Consider the following 16,738-nt stretch of genomic DNA (forward strand, 5'->3'; position numbering starts at 1 on the left):
CTCTTGCAGGTACCTCTAAATGGGCTTGTAATTCACCATCCCCACTTTTCTTTTTTTTTCCTTTCTTTTTCTTTTTATTTCTTAATTTCTCCCACAAAGTCTGAAAGTGAATCCCCACTTTTCTTTTATCTTTTAAAAATCCTATTTGTGGGCCGGGCACGGTGGCTCCACGCCTGTAATCCCAGCACTTTGGGAAGCCGAGGCAGGTGGATCACAAGGTCAGGAGTTTGAGACCAGCCTGGTCAACACGGTGAAACCCCATCTCTACTAAAAATACACAAAATTAGCCAGGCGTGGTGGCGCATGCCTGAAATCCCAGCTACTCAGGAGGCTGAGGCAGGAGAATCGCTTGAACCCAGGAGGCAGAGGTTGCAGTGAGTGGAGATGGCTCCATTGCACTCCAGCCTGGGCGACAGAGAAAGACTCCATCTCAAAAAAAAAAAAAAAAAAAAAAAAAGTAATTTGTTTATTTGCATGTGGACATAAGAAAGGGTTAACATGGCTGACAACTATTTCATGAGCTTTTTGGCTTTATTTGAAAAGTGAAGTGTGTTTGGGGAAGGAGATGGTTAGGAAAATAGATGCTCCCGTTTTTGACTTACCAAGGAAACGGAGATCAGAGGAAAGCCTGGAGCACTTCGTGGCTTCCACGGGTTCCTTTCTAGGAAGCTTTTGCTTTACCTGGGGAAACCCCAAGCTCTACAGTGAGAAAGTTGTAAATTAGCCTTTAGGAGACGCTGTTTGTCAAAGTTATCTTAACCCTGGAAAAGGGGAGGGAAAAAGGCAGATAAGCAATGATGACATCAGCAGGAAATTAATATCAGGCTACCCAGTCCTGAAGATCCAGTTTTCACTTAACAATCAGCAAATCTTGAAGTGTCTTCCCAAGCAAATGGGAGCTTCCTTGGACCTTGGAGCACACAGAGGATTCTACTTTCTTTAAAACTTTGTTTTCAGGCAATTTCCCTGAGAATCGTTTACCTCCAGAGGATTGGTGGAGCTTGATCTGAAGGTATGTAATTAACGACCCTTCTTACCCCAGAGTCTCATGCTTGGATCTTTTCCTTTGCTTCATGGCTTCATGTTGTAGAAACTTGCAAAAACTTGTCAACAATGGCACTATTTTTTCTTAGATTTCTTTGTCATGCCTGGGAAAACAAAAGTTAAAAAATCCGGAAGTCTCCAACATAGCCTTTTACTGGGGCAGAAATATGTGAGCTCACAGAGACAAAGTTTGGTAGACTCACTAAAACTAAAGATCGGAATTGTCAAGAAACCACAAGGCAAATGCAAGATGCGGTAGAATAGAAAGGTATCTCCAATAAACCACTCATTTGACCTCAGGGATAGTAGCAGGGAAGATCCCCTGGATTATCACAATTAAAAATGACATTTTTTGGTTTTTTTTTTTGTTTCTTTTAACACCAAAAGTAATGTGTGTGTTCACATATGCATAAAATTTGAGAAATTCAGTTGGAAGCCCAGAAGGAAATATGTATTATCTATAGTTATGTCACCTCGATATAACCACTCTTTGTTATGGAGGTTTTGATTTTTGCTATGTCTTCCTTCCTTCCTTCCTTCCTTCCTTCCTTCCTTCCTTCCTTCCTTCCTTTATTTATTTATTAAGATGGAGTCTCATTCTTTCACCTTCCAGTACTCGGCTGGAGTGCAGTGGCGCAATCTTGGCTTACTGCAACTTCCGCCTCCCACGTTCAAGCCATCCTCCCATCTCAGTTTCTGGTGTAGTTGGGACCATAAGCGTGCACCACCATGCCTGGCTAATTTTTGTATTTTTTGTAGAGATGGGGTTTTACCATGCCCAGTCTGGTCCCGAACTCCTGGCCTCAAGTGATCCACCCGCCTTGGCTTTCCAAAGTGCTGGGATTATATAGTCGTGAACCACGGCACCCCACCTGTTCCTTCCTTTATAAAGTATTTTCTTATTTCTAAAAATAGCCAAGTTCTGCATAATAACTATATACCTCAAATGCTTATAGAATAAATAATATTACAATGAAAATTTTATCACTGCATTGCTCCTCTGATTATGATGAAATTTAGTATAGAGAATAGCGTAGTTTATAAACTGGTCAGATGGAAACATTGACTCGTGTAATTTGTATTTTTTTAGTGAAAACAAGTTTATTAGAGAAGCAAAGAAACAAAAGAATGGCTACTCCATAGACAGAGCAGCCAACTCATGTAATTTGTAACTTCCTACACTGATTTGAGCAACTCTTGTCTAAAGCCACCCTTTCCTGCTGAGGTCTAGGATATTTTATTTATTTTTTTTTCTTTTTGAAACAGGGTCTCACTCTGTCACCAGGGTGGAGTGCAGTGGCATGATCATGGCTCACTGCAACCTCTGCCCTCCAGCCTCAAATGATCCTTCCACTTCGGCCTCCTGAGTAGTTGGGACCACAGACATGTACCACCATGCCCTGATAATTTTTTGTATTTTTAGTAGAGACCAGGTTTCGCCATGTTGCTCAGGCTTGAGGTCTAGGATTATGCCTTCCCTTTCTGTAAGATAAAGGCCTGCCCTCTTACAGGTAGCAGTCTGAAGTAAAGATGTAACACACATACTTCATGGTACCTCGCTGTCTTTGGGTTGATAGATCATAAGGATAACACTGCCTTCCCCAGATTGCTTTGTGTCTAAAACTTAAAGCATAGATCCAAGTGCTATTTCTGCCACTTGGTGGAAATGAATGTAAGGGCTCCAATCAGGCTACCAGGCTTGAGGGAAATTGTGCTGTGTCCTTCCATCTTAACTTTCTCCCTCTGGGAACACTTTGATTTGGGGAGAAATCAAGGTGAATTGAGTTCCAATATAAGCACCCTCCAAGCTTCCTAAAAAGTAACTTGCAAGTGTTGGGGGAAAAGTTTTCTGGGCTGTTGGTTTTTGAAGTAGCCTCGCAGTAATTTTTATTTGTCAGCACTTCCAGGAAAGTCTAATGCCCGGAACGGAGGAGGCTGTGGTAAGGGGAGGGCTTGGGAAGTCAGGGGGCCATATGTCCTCACTCTCTAATGCCCTGCCCCACCTCTCTGTCCCTTTCAGGCTGGCCATGAAATCTCAAGGTTCCAGTTCAGATAAAAACTGTAAAGTGAGCTTTCGTAAGAAGCTTCTGATTATTGATTCAGACTTGGGGGTCGAAGATGTGGAGCGCCTCAAGTTTCTCTGCATAGGATTGGTTCCCAACAAGAAGCTGGAGAAATCCAGCTCGGCCTCAGATGTTTTTGAACATCTCTTGGCAGAGGATCTGCTGAGTGAGGGAGACTCTTTCTTCCTGGCAGAACTCCTATATATCATAGGGCAGAAGAAGCTGCTGCAGTACCTCAACTATACCGAAGAGAAAGTGGAGCAATTGCTACCTATCCAAGGAAAGGTCTCTCTATTTAGGTGAGGATGGGTCTATGGTGGAGATGGGAGGATCTCCCATCTAGTGCTCGGTCTGGCCATTGGGCTTTGAAAGGAAGCTGCAGTTAAGATCTTTTGGTTATCTACCTCCTTGGATGATAAACCGGGAGATTCTAAACCTCCTTCTCAGCCTCTGATGCTAATGAGCTGAGAGTTGGGAGGTCAGCAAAACTTCAAGACCAAACTCTGGGCCTAGAGGTGGCTTCCCTTTGTTTTACTTCTCACTGGCAGTGAAGCCCACCTCAGTGTGGCAGAGCCTGCGTTTTCCCTGGTTACCAGCCGCCACACGTGCAGATCTTCTCCCTCCTGGGATCCACTAGTCTGTCTACGTGTTTCCTGGGGTCTTGAGAAGAGAGTAATGCATACTTGGAGCAAAATAAGCAAGATGAAAAAAGAGATGAGTTTCTGGGGTAGAGAGGGATGTCATTTATGCCATGTCTAGCATGTCTAGTTATAGAAATTTCTATATTTTTGGATGGAAATCCAGAGAGGTAAAAACAGGCATTTTGCCCAAAGAGCTAAAATTTAGGCATTGGTCTTATCATGGATGACAGCATTTTATTTTTATTTTTATTTTGAGATGGTGTCTCGCTCTGTCACTCAGGCTGGTGTGAAGTGGCACCATCTCGGCTCACTGCAACCTCCGCTTCCTGGGTTCGAGTGATTCTCCTGCCTCAGCCTCCTGAGTAGCTGGGTCTACAGGCACCCACCACCACACCCAGCTAATTTTTGTATTTTTAGTAGAGACGGGATTTCCAACATGTTGGCCAAGTTGGTCTGGAACTCCTGGCCTCAAGTGATCTACACACCTTGGCCTCCCAAAGTGCTGGGATTACAGGTGTGAGCCACTGCATCAGGCTGATGACAGTGTTTAAAATTGTTCACTGACATAGTGTCCACATCAGAGAACCTCACGAAGAGGAGCCTTTGGAGGGTGTTTTATGGTCTGTGCGATTAGAACACATTAAGCCTTAGCGGTGGAGCTGGCTCCCAGAACCTGAGTTGCCCTTGAGTCAGTGGAAGGAATGATGAATTCCAGAAATCCATATTTCCGTTCTTCTGGCTAAACATCTGAGGGACAGTCTCTGACACATAGGGGTGTTAGTATGTGGATGAAATCCTCACTTTTTCTGGTTTTGGATTATATGACTATCTCGAAGCTGGGATAGTTTTCTTCCCTTTTCAATATGCAATCGACTGTACCTTGGCTGGCCTGGGATCCTCTCTGCTAAGGGCCTGTAAAGTAAGCCTGAATTTCTAGATGGAATCAGGAGATGGGAGGGCATGTCAGAACTGTGTTTTATGCCTTTTTTTTTTTTTTTTAAATATGCCTTCTTAGTGTGGTGAAAAACAGCACTAGACTTGGAGTCAGAAGGCCTGCTTCTACTACTTACTGTGTTATCTTTATCTAAACAAGTTACTTAGAAACTGAAAGTTTTAATTTTTTGAATCTATAAATGGGATTAATAATTGTCTACACATAGAGTTGATCATTCAACTGACAGAAAACATTTATGAAAGCACTTGATTGATTACGGTGTCCTCTGCAAGTGTAAGGCTTTATTTGTCGTTTTGGGTATGTGTCTTAGAAACCTGCTCTACGAACTGTCACAAGGCATTGACTCAGAGGACTTAAAGAACATGATCTTCCTTCTGAATGACTCTCTTCCCAAAACCGAAATGGTGAGTGGCTCATACAGAATGGGTCTGTGTGAGCACTGTCTTAATCAATGATTAGAAAGATGCTGGAAAGGGTTTTTAGGGAGATTTATTTTTTGTGGGAGACAGTATCATACAATGGTTAGGAACATTGGCTTTGGTGCTGGATGAGCCTAGATTCTGGTCCTGATTTTAATTCTAAACCTGTGCTGTGAGGCCAATGATTGAATTTTTCTAGTCTCTATTTTCTTAGATGTAAAATTGTGGGCAATTGTATGATTTCCTTCTAGGACTTTTGGGAGAATTAGCTGAAACAGTGTGCATGAAGCATTAGCACGAGGCCAGTATTTGGTATAGCATGCAGTAAATGCTCACTTCTGTTGGCATCTGCTGTGTTATTATTTATTTATTTATTTATTTATTTATTTATTTATTTATTTTGAAACAAAGTCTTGCTTTGTCACCCAGGCTGGAGTGCAGTGGCACAATCTCAGCTCACTGCAACCTCTGCCTCCTGGATTCAGGCCATTCTCCTGCCTCAGCCTCCCCAGTAGCTGGGATTACAGGCATGTACCACCATACCCAGCTAATTTTTATATTTTTAGTAGAGACAGGGTTTCACCCAGGCTGGTCTAGAACTCCTGACCTCAAGTGATCTGCCTACCTTGGCCTCCCAAAGTGTTGGGATTACATGTGTGAGCCACTGTGCCTGGCCTTGTCCAGTTTTTCTTTCAAGTGCCTTTTAATCTATAGGTTAGATTTCCTCCCTGCCCCCAAATCTCTTTCTTTTTCTTAAAATGTATCTGTTGAAGAATCTCTGGGTGGTTGGTCTGTGGAGTTTCTCACAGGTTGGGTTTTGCGAATTGCACACTCATGGTGCAGTTTGGCATGTTCCTCTGTCCTCTGCATTTCCTGCAGACTGGCAGTTGAATCCAGAGGCTTCATCAGACTCAGGTCAGATCCGTTTGGCAGGACTATAGGTAGTGTTATTTTTCCATCAGGAGGTACCTGATTTTCTCTCTCTTTATCTTTGATATTAGCAACTGTTGATGTTCAACCAGTTTATATATTGAATTTTGAGGGGTTGCAAAAATGGAGATATTAGAATTTTTTTTTTATTTTTTGAGATGGACTCTCACTCTTGTCACCTAGGCTGGAGTGCAATGGCACAATCTCAGCTCACTACAACCTCTGCCTCCTGGATTCAAGTGATTCTCCTGCCTCAGCCTCCCGAGTAGCTGGGATTACAGGAGCCTGCCACCACACCCGGCTAACTTTTTGTATTTTTAGTAGAGATGGGGTTTCACCATATTGGCTAAGCTGGTCTGGAACTCCTGACCTTACGTGATCCACCCGCCTCAGCCTCCCAAAGTGCTGGGATTACAAGTGTGAGCCACTGCACCTGGCCAGTTATTAGAATTCTATCATTTCATTTTCCTCTCATCCATTATTTGGTTACCCAGTGATACAGCTTATAGGTAAATCCCTGATTCTTTTTGTTTAGTTATCTAGTTTTTTTTTTCCTGAGATGGAGTCTCTCTTGGTCACCCAGGCTGGAGTGCAGTGGTGTGATCTTGGCTCACTGCAACCTCTGCCTCCCAGATTCAGGTGATTCTCCTGCCGCAGCCTCCTGAATATCTGGGATTACAAACATGCACCACCATACCTGTCTACTTTTTGAATTTTTAGTAGAGATGGGGTTTCATTTGGCCAGGCTGGTGTCAAACTCTTGACTTCAAGTGATCTACCTGCCTCAGCCTCCCAAAGTGCTGGGGATAACAGGCGTGAACCACTGTGCTCCGCCTAGTTATCCAGTTTTTAAGTTAATTGGTTTCTTATCATTCTCTGCAGGTGACCCATTACAAAATATATATAAATTTAAACTCATGGATTTAAACATATGTGAGGTATTTCAACCTATTGCAATTATTATCCTTACTGAAGTTCATACTGAGGCTGGACATGGTGGCTCATGCCTGTAATCCCAGCACTTTGGGAGGTGGAGGTGGACAGGTCACTTGAGCCTCAGGCGTTTGAGACTAGACTGGGCAACATGACAAAACCCGGTCTCTACAAAAAATACAAAAATTAGCTGGCCATGGTGGTGTGCACCTGTAGTCCCAGCTCCTCAGGAGGCTGACATGGGAGGATCACTTGAGCCCAGAGAATTCAAGGCTGCAGTGAGCAATGGTTGTGCCATTGCACTCCAGCCTGGGCAACAGAGTGAGACCCTGTCTCAAAAAAAAAAAAAAAGAAAAAAAAATTCAGTTGTCCCATTTTTTCCCAAGGGATGCGTCTTCAGTTTGGTTCCTGAGTCATTTTGACATGACCTTAGTAGTCTTTGATGGCTTCTTTACTATGTGGCAAAAATATCCCATGTTCTTCTTGTATATTTTCTGCCCAGTCCTGGAATCTCTCATTTCTCCCAAAAGCCCTGGCTTCTTTTAATGACAGATGTCATGGCAAGACCATAAACTAGATGCTGGCAGGCTCATTGCTCTTGGGTAAATATATATACACACACTACGTATATACACATGTGTTTACAAATACGCACACACACACACAACCTAAAGGTTCAGTAATTCTTGGAGAATTTTAAAAATCAGGCGGTTTTGCTTTAGGGAATTTTTTTTATAAAGCATTGTAAGGATATTCTGCTTTGGCCATAAAATTTCAGTGCCCACGTTTGCAGTGGTACAAAGCAATCACCTGCTAAAATGGTAGCATTATACCTTAAATACAGAATTTCTCAAAGTCAGAGGAGATTCCTGTAGTTTGACAAGTGCTCCAGGTGGTTTTGATAACATTCTCTCCCAAGTCAAGGCATCCACTCACAAATTTTCCAGTGTTTAGGTTTACACATAAAATGAGACCACTTTTTGTTGTTACACCCCGTCCTATGTTAGGGACTCTCTGAACAATATGAGGTGAGGGATGGGGGATGAGGGATGAGAGAAAGGTCATTTGTTAAAGCAATCTCTGATATTCGAAACACTGAGTGTTAGTTTTCAAACAAGAAAAGCTGGAAAATGTTTTTTTTTCTCTCTTTTGCTTGCGAGGTTCTAGAACTCTACTTGAAGACATCTGTGGCTACAGAATTATTATTATTATCATTATTTTTAGACATACTTTCACTCTTGTTGCCCAGTCTGGAGTGCAATGGTGCCATCTCGGCTCACTGCAACCTCTGCCTTCTGGGTTCAAGCGATCCTCCTGCCTCAGGCTCCCAAGTAGCTGGGATTACAGGTGCCCGCCACCACACCTAGCTAATTTTTGTATTTTTAGTAGAGGTGGGGTTTCACCATGTTGGCCAGGCTGGTCTCGAACTCCTGACCTCAGGTGATCCACCTGCCTCAGCCTCCCAAATTGCTAGGATTACAGGCGTGAGCCACTGCGCCCGGCCAGAATTATTTTTATGGTTAGTAGCATTCCAAACATCTTTCCCCTACTAAAATAGCTTTTAAATAATCAAATGCACATGCTCAGGTGGCCAGTTGATTTTGTTTTTCTCAGTACTAGTAAAAGGAAACGTAACTGTTTTGCTTAGCTGTGGCATGGAACTGTGATGTTACCAGGTCAAATTCAGGAAAACCACATTTCCTCTTTGGATTCCAAATGATCTCAGCTTTTTTGTTGTTGTTGTTTGGGGGGTGGGGAGATCTCATTCTTCATGTCAAAATTGTGGCTGAGTTACACACCTCAGATAATTCAGGTTGATCTGTATTGGATTTTGCAATTAGGCCAGCCATTGGAAGTGTGTAAAGGACAGTCTTTAAGCAACACAGATGTTTCCTCACCAGGGCTCAGTGAGGCTGCATTATCTGCAACTGCAATTGCAAAAGACCTTATCACAGAAATAAATTACTTACCTGCCATTGGAAAAGGGCCTGAACACCTCTCAGCCAAAACGGAAAGATTCTAAATTCATACGGTCTCTCTGGGGGAGCACAAATGACCTTGCCTTTGAGGGACGTTCTTGGCTTTCTCTTTGATAGCTTTCATAGAAATGTAAGCAGTATAGCTGGCCTACACATGTCCTGAGAGATCTCACAACTGTCAGGAAATCCGTTCTCAGCACAGCAATCAGCATAGAACGTTGAGTCTAAAGGAAACCACACCCGAACTTACTCTTTAGCAAACAAGCAAAAAAAGAGCTTTCGGATGTTTGCTGCTAGTGTTCACCAGAGTGGTGTTAAACTAATGTCCAGGTCCCATTTAAGTGTGTGTGTGTGTGTGTGTGTGTGTGTGTGTGTGTGATGTACTAAATATCTAATAAACTTTTAGAAAGTATAATGAATTTCCATCATTGCTTCTGTAATCACATCCTAGCCCTTTATTCCTCCTGGTAGGATGTTGTCAAGATACGAGTTTCTGGCCTGGCAGGTGGCTCATGCCTGTAATCCCAGCACTTCGGGAGGCCAAGGCGAGCAGATCACCTGAGGTCAGGAGTTCAAGACCAGCCTGGCCAACATGTTGAAACCCTGTCTCTGTTAAAAATACAAAAATTAGCCGGGTGTGGTGGCGTGAGCCTGTAATCCCAGCTACTCAGGAGGCTGAGGCAGGAGAATGGCTTGAATGGAGGTGGAGGTTGTAGTGAGCCAAGATTTTACTACTGCACTCTAGCCTGGGAGACAGAGTGAGACTCCGTCTCGGGGGGGGAAAAAAAATTAATACTAGCCAAATTGTGATTTTTTGTTTCAGAAACTTCTTTTTCTTTTAAAATACCAAATATAAAATTCTTTCAAAACACTTTCCCCTCATTTCTTTGGTGTCCCTCTTTTGCTGGTTTCCTAATCAGTATCACTTAAAACTGTGACTTAGAGTTCAGTGGTTAATAACATAGACTTTGGCATCAGATTGTACCAGCTCTGCCATTAATTAGCTTTGTGACCTTGGGCAAGTTACTGGAACTTCTTTGTGCTTCAATTATTTCATCTTTAAAATGGGGAATATAATAGTATCTACTCAATCAGTTGTTGTGCTGTTAATATACAGCAAGCACTGTCCCTGTTGCATAGAGTTATATATATTTGGTATCTGGTATTAATATAGATTGTATACAGATTTGCTTGGTAACGCCTCTTCCCCTACACCCCTGAGCAACTTGAGGGCAGATGCTGTTATATCTTATTTATCAGTGCAAAACCTAGTGCCTACTGGCCGTGCAGGTAACATCTGAGTGAGTGGATAATCAGTAGGCAAGTAAATGTAACTGTATTGATTCTCTTGTAGACCTCCCTAAGTTTCCTGGCACTTCTAGAGAAACAAGATAAAATAGATGAAGATAATCTGACATGCTTGGAGGACCTCTGCAAAATGGTTGTACCTAAACTTTTGAGAAACATAGAGAAATACAAAAGAGAGAAAGGTAAGTAGCTTGTGCTTGCTAACTTGGACCAGACCATGCAAATTCTTTTTTTTTTTTTTTGAGACAGAGTCTCGCTCTGTCGCCCAGGCTGGAGTGCAGTGGCCGGATCTCAGCTCACTGCAAGCTCCGCCTCCCGGGTTCACGCCATTCTCCTGCCTCAGCCTCCCGAGTAGCTGGGACTACAGGCGCCCGCCACCTTGCCCAGCTAATTTTTTGTATTTTTTAGTAGAGACGGGGTTTCACCATGTTAGCCAGCATGGTCTCGATCTCCTGACCTCGTGATCCGCCAATCTCGGCCTCCCAAAGTGCTGGGATTACAGGCCTGAGCCACCGCGCCCGGCCCCATGGAAATTCTTAAAGCAATTGGCCATGCATGATGTTTTGTTTGTTTGTTTGTTTGTTTTGTTTTGTTTTGAGGCAGAGTCTCACTCACTCTGTCACCCAGGCTAGAGTGCAGTGGCGTGATCTTGGCTCACTGAAACCTCCACCTCCCGGGTTCAAGTGATTCTTCTGCCTCAGCCTTCCGAGTAGCTGGAATTACAGGAGCCTGCCACCATGCCTGGCTAATTTTTGTATTTTTAGTAGAGACAGGGTTTCACCATGTTGGCCAGGCTGGTCTTGAACTCCTGACCTCAAGTGATCCACCCACCTCGGCCTTTCAAAATGCTGGGATTACAGGTGTGAGCCACCGCTCCTGGCCCGTGTGTGATGTTTACTCATCATTCCGATAATATTCTGCTAGGAAAGCCAGAAATCTCCCCCTTTGTTCTTTCAGCACATATTGGTTGAGTTCATATATTGTACTAGACACTGCTTTAGAAGTTGGGGATATAGCAAAGTACAGAACAAAGCTCCTGCCCTCTTGGAACTTATATTTCAGTGCAGGGAAGTAGTTTTAGACAAATGTCTTTTTCTGATTCTAATATGGGAGTGAGAGTATAGGGAATTTTGTTTTAACTGAAATAACATGAAAAAGAAGGCAGGATAGCATGGGGTGAGAGTGGAGTCTATGGAGTCGGATGGCCAGGACTCCGCTGACTAGTGGTGCAGTGGTACTTTTTTGGCTTTTCTATGTCTCACTTTCCCCATCTGTAAAGTGGGCATAATAATAGTACCAACCTCCTAGGTTTTTGCGAGGATTGAAGGAGATAGTTTCTGTAAAATGCATGTCTGGCGTGGAGTAAGCATTCAATACACGTGGCTACTATGACTCTCTCAGAGAGAAAAGTCAGGAAGACCTCACATTCTCAGAAACTACTATCAAAGAAGAACTTTATTTTCTTGTGGGTTTTTTTTTTTCAAGTCTGTCTGATAAAGACAGTTCTGCTGTGATATTTTACACAGGTAGAAGCACAGGGCAGAAGTCAAACCTGGCTGCCCCATCACGTGTCAATACGCTAAATATCTGTGTTTTTCTGAGTCAATTTCTCCACTGTTAAACAAGAGCTATACATAAAAACGCATGAGTATATTCATGGAACTTTTATACCACACCCTTAATTTAGTTCAGTGAGTGACTCTAGTGTGCAGATTTCTTTGGTTGAAAATGAAACTAGCTAAGAGGAAACGTCTCTCTAAGAATTTGGTTAACACAGAATGAGTTGAGGAGCAAAATATACTGTTGTCAAATTGATAAAATCTCAAGCAATAAAATGATGAATAAATGCATAATTTAAGTTATGAAGAATAAAAACAGTTCTTTCTATCATCAAATTATCAAATGAGAAAGCAGAAGGTTGATATGGAAAGAACATTTCAAATCCTCACATGAGCTCTGAGTTTTTTTCTAAACACATTGTCATTTTTCTGTAATGTCATATCCCATATGAAGTAAACAAAGGGCAAGTGGTCATATTATTTTGGATATTTAAATTCTAAAGAAGACACACTAGCTTCTATGTAGTTGATTACATTTGCCTCAGTGAGTCTTGAAGACTGAAATTTGTTGTTTTATTTTTATTTTTTGAGACGGAGTCTCGCTCTGTCACCCAGTCTGGAGTGCAGTGGCGTGATCTCAGCTCACTGCAAGCTCCGCCTCCCGGGTTCACACCGTTCTCCTGCCTCAGCCTCCTGAGTAGCTGGGACTACAGGCACCCGCCAACACGCCCGGCTAATTTTTGTATTTTTAGTAGAGACGGGGTTTCACCGAGTTATCGAGGATGGTCTCAATCTCCTGACCTCGTGATCCGCCCACCTCAGCCTCCCAAAGTGCTGGGATTACAGGCGTGAGCCACCGTGCCTGGCCTGAGCTTTGTTATTTTTATTTTTATTTGAGATGGTGTCTTGCTCTGTCACCCAGGCTGGAGTGCAGTGGCATGATTTTGGCTCACTGAAACCTCCGCCTCCCAAGTTCAAGCGATTCTTCTGCCTCAGCCTCCTGAGTAGCTGGGATTACAGATGCCTGCCACCATGCCCAGCTAATTTTTGTATTTTTAATGGAGACAGGGTTTCACCATGTTGGCCAGGCTGGTCTTGAACTCTTGACCTCAAGTGATCGGTGCTGGAATTATAGGCGTGAGCCACTGAGCCTGGCCCAGGACTGAGCTTTATATCAGCAGAATTCTAATTTTGATTTTTCTTTTCTATAACCTACCTGTGTGTGATCTCTTTTGGGTGTCAATCATTATTGATATTTTAATACTGACTTTCTTTAGTTCTAAGAGTTTGAGCCTAGTTCTGCTGTTAAGATGAAAGTCTAAAGGACTGAAAAGAGTAGGTGTGCAGAGTTTAGACTTTCCTGTAAGTGTGTGTGATCCAAAGTCCAAGCGAGGACACTGGCTTTGTTTAAGGACCACCTGGCTAACTTTCTAAGTTATCTTGAGCCTTGGTGTTTGCTTTGGTATTTTCTTGAGACAGACTCTTACTCTCCCCAGGCTGCGGTGCAGTGGGACGATCTTAGCTCACTGCAACCTCCCCATCCCAGGTTTAAGCAATTCTTCTCCTGCCTCAGCCTCCCGAGTAGCTGGGATTACAGGCATGCACCACCACATCCAGTTAATTTTTGTATTTTTAGTAGAGACAAGGTTTCACTATGTTGGCCATGCTGATCTCAAACTACTGACCTCGTGATCTACCCGCCTTGGGCTCCCAAGGTCCTGAGATTATAGGCATGAGCCACCTCGCCCAGCCTAGTATTTTTAATTTATTATTAAAATAAGGTACATAATTATAATAAAATTAAATAAAAATTCAAATAATTAAAACAACATAGAGTGTAGAAGGTAAAAGTCTTTCTCCTTTTCTTCTTTTTCTATTACTAACCCATTTCCCAAAGATAACCACTGTTTGGAATATATACTTATTGATTTCCTTCTATATAGAAACAATTGTAAGTGTACAGAGATATTACATACACACACAGAGAGAGACACGTATATTTTTAACAAAGACCATGCTAATCATATTCTAAAACTTGCTTTTCCCCCCACATAATATAGCTGACTTTTTTTTTTTTTTGAGATGAAGTTTCGCTCTTGTTGCCCAGGCTGGAGTGCAATGGCACGATCTCGGCTCACCACAACCTCTGCCTCCTAGGTTCAAGCGATTCTTCTGTCTTAGCCTCCTGAGTAGCTGAGATTACAGGTGTCTGTGCCACCACGCCAAGCTAATTTTTGTATTTTTAGTAGAGACAGAGTCTTGCCATGTTGGCCAGGATGGTCTTGAACTCCTGACCTCCAGCGATCCACCCACCTCGGCCTCCCAAGTGCTGGGATTACAAGCATGAGCCACCATGCCTGGCCATAGCTGACATTTTCATGAATATATTAATAATACAGATATAGATTGTTTTTATTAATGGTCCCTTAGAAATCATTTTATGGCTATAACATTTTTATATAATTACCACTTTTAAATGGATTTTCTTTTTTCTTACATTCTTTTTACCCTCCTTTCCTTCTTTTTTTGTTCGCTATTATAGCCTGAATTCTGATATTATTTTTTGAGACAATGCTTTTGAAATCTCTACTTGGCAATTATCTGGTACATTAAGCACTGTAACTTTTTTTTTTTAGCAGCTTAAAACAACAATAAGTTTTGAAATACGATTTAGTAAAGTATATAGTAATTTTAAGGAACTAATAAAATTATAAAATAACAAAAACAATAGAAAAGAAAATAAAACAATACAAGGAATAAAAATAATTTATAAATTTACACTTTTTTTTTCTGGGTATATATGTAGGCTTCCATAAGCAAATGCAATGAGAAATTTACAATTCTCAGACTGGGCACAGTGGCTCACGCCTGTAATCCCAGCACTTTGGGAGGCCGAGGCGGGTGGATCACCTGAGGTCAGGAGTTCGAGACCAGCTTGGCCAACATGGTGAAACCACATTTCTACTAAAAATACAAAAAATTAGCCGGGCATGGTGGCGTGCCTGTAATCGCAGCTACTCAGGAAGCTGAGGCAGGAGAATTGGTTGAACCTGGGAGGCAGAGGTTGCAGTGAGCCGAGATCATGCCATTGCACTCCAGCTTGGGCAACAGGAGCGAAACCCTGACTCAAAAAAAAAAAAATTTACAATTCTCTTCAAAATAATTATTTTTGATGGCTGCTTTTGATGGCTGGTTATTTTGGATTGCTACTAGTCAGAAGGTAATTTTTATTTTCCTGTCTGTGATTTTATTTTCAGCTGCCCAGATAGTGACACCTCCTGTAGACAAGGAAGCCGAGTCATTGTATCAAGGAGAGGAAGAACTAGTTTCCCAAACAGACATTAAAACATTCTTGGAAGCCTTACCGGTAGGTTCAGTGGTGTGCTGGTCAATGTTTAACAACCGGCTCCACCCTCCAACCCCCCCCCCAACCCCCCAAAAAGAAAAAGAGAGATTGGCTCCGGTTTGTACCATTTACTGTAAATGCTCTCGCCATGGTGATTGCAAGTAAACAACATGATATCAACCAGAGTGCACATTTTCTGAAAATTTAACAATTGACTGACACTAGCCGACTAGTGAGAGCTAGTTAGTTTGAGCTCTCACTAGTTAGTCTGAACTGACTCCACACACCCTTGAGTTGCTCTGAAATGGTTCCTCTGTTCTTATCTGTGGGATGCAATTAGAGCCAGCTTTAGGGACATATAATCTACGGAGTACAGGGCACCTGATAGTAATTCCAGAGTTCAAGTACAGAGCTTTGTTTAATGTTCTGCTGTTACTGTTTTGAAATTCTTACTGTATTGAACAAGAGGTTTGCCAAGCATGTAGCTGGACAACCCAGAGGGCAAGGGTTTCTGGTTTCTGTGGTGCCCTGCTCTGAAAGGACGGGTGGAAGGGGAAACGTTGGGAGAATTTGCAGTCTGTTCCTCACAATGTGATCATGATCCTTGGGAGATATGTGACAGTCTTCCCTGGGATCTGTGGTTCCTCCAGCAGACTTGGGTAATTTCTTTGCCAACATCTGTCAGCATCAATGAGTTAGCTTGGTCTGGGAAATTTTTTGTTTTTTGTTTTCAATTGTGGTAAAATACACGTAACAAAATTTACCATCTTAATCAATTTTAAGTATACAGTTCAGTAATGTTAAACACCTTCACATTGTTGTGCAGACATTACCACCATCCATCCCAGAACTTTTTCATCATCTTTTAGTAAAACTTTGTACCCATTAAACAATAACTTTTCATTTTCTCCTTCCCTCCAACCCCTGGAAACCACGGTTCTACTTTCTCTGTCTATAAATTTGACTTTTCAGGGTACCTCATGTAAGTAGAATCATACAGTATTTGTTTTTTTGTGACTAGCTTATTTCACTTAGTGTAAAGTCTTCAGGGTTCATCCAAGTTGTAGCATATCTCAGAATTTTCTTCCTTTTTAAAGGCTGAATAATATTCCACTGTGTGTATATACAGTAAGTCCTCACTTACAAGATTGATAGATTTTTGGAAACTGACTTTAAGTGATAGCATACTGTATAATGTATTTATTTTTATTTTAAATTTTTTTGTAGAGGTGGGGTTTCGCTTTGTTGTCCAGGCTGATCTCAAACTCTTGGGCTCAAGCAATCCTCCCGCCTTACCCTCCCAAAGTGCTGAGATTACAGCCATGTACCACCACGCCCAGCCACATACCACATAATGAAACCAATTTTACCACAGGCTAATTGATATAATCAAGAGCTGGCCAGTCATGGTGACCCATACCTCCAATCCCAGCACTTTGAGAGGCCAAGGCAGACGGCTTACTTGAGGCCAGGAGTTCGAGACTAGCCTGGCCAACATGGTGAAACCCCATCTCTACTAAAAATACAAAAATTAGCCAGGCGTGGTGGTGCACACCTGTAA

General features: G+C 42.3%; 1 protein-coding gene across 2 annotated transcripts in view; it reads left to right on the plus strand.

The window, feature by feature from the left end:
• Positions 1-482: 482 nt before the first annotated feature.
• CASP10 (caspase 10) overlaps positions 483-16,738 on the plus strand; it is a 44,800-nt gene continuing 28,544 nt past the window's right edge. The window contains exons 1-5 of one of the 2 annotated variants that reach the window (XM_007965830.3): positions 483-1,012; positions 3,065-3,406; positions 5,014-5,107; positions 10,319-10,454; positions 15,089-15,198. In XM_007965830.3, the coding sequence (XP_007964021.2) occupies positions 3,072-3,406; positions 5,014-5,107; positions 10,319-10,454; positions 15,089-15,198 (675 nt within the window). In that variant the 5' untranslated portion in view covers positions 483-1,012; positions 3,065-3,071. The remainder of the gene's footprint in view (positions 1,013-3,064; positions 3,407-5,013; positions 5,108-10,318; positions 10,455-15,088; positions 15,199-16,738) is intronic. The other variant, XM_007965829.3, reaches the window with a different exon arrangement.

The sequence above is a fragment of the Chlorocebus sabaeus genome, chromosome 10, assembly GCF_047675955.1.
Source record: "Chlorocebus sabaeus isolate Y175 chromosome 10, mChlSab1.0.hap1, whole genome shotgun sequence".
NCBI classification, from domain to species: Eukaryota; Metazoa; Chordata; class Mammalia; order Primates; family Cercopithecidae; genus Chlorocebus; species Chlorocebus sabaeus.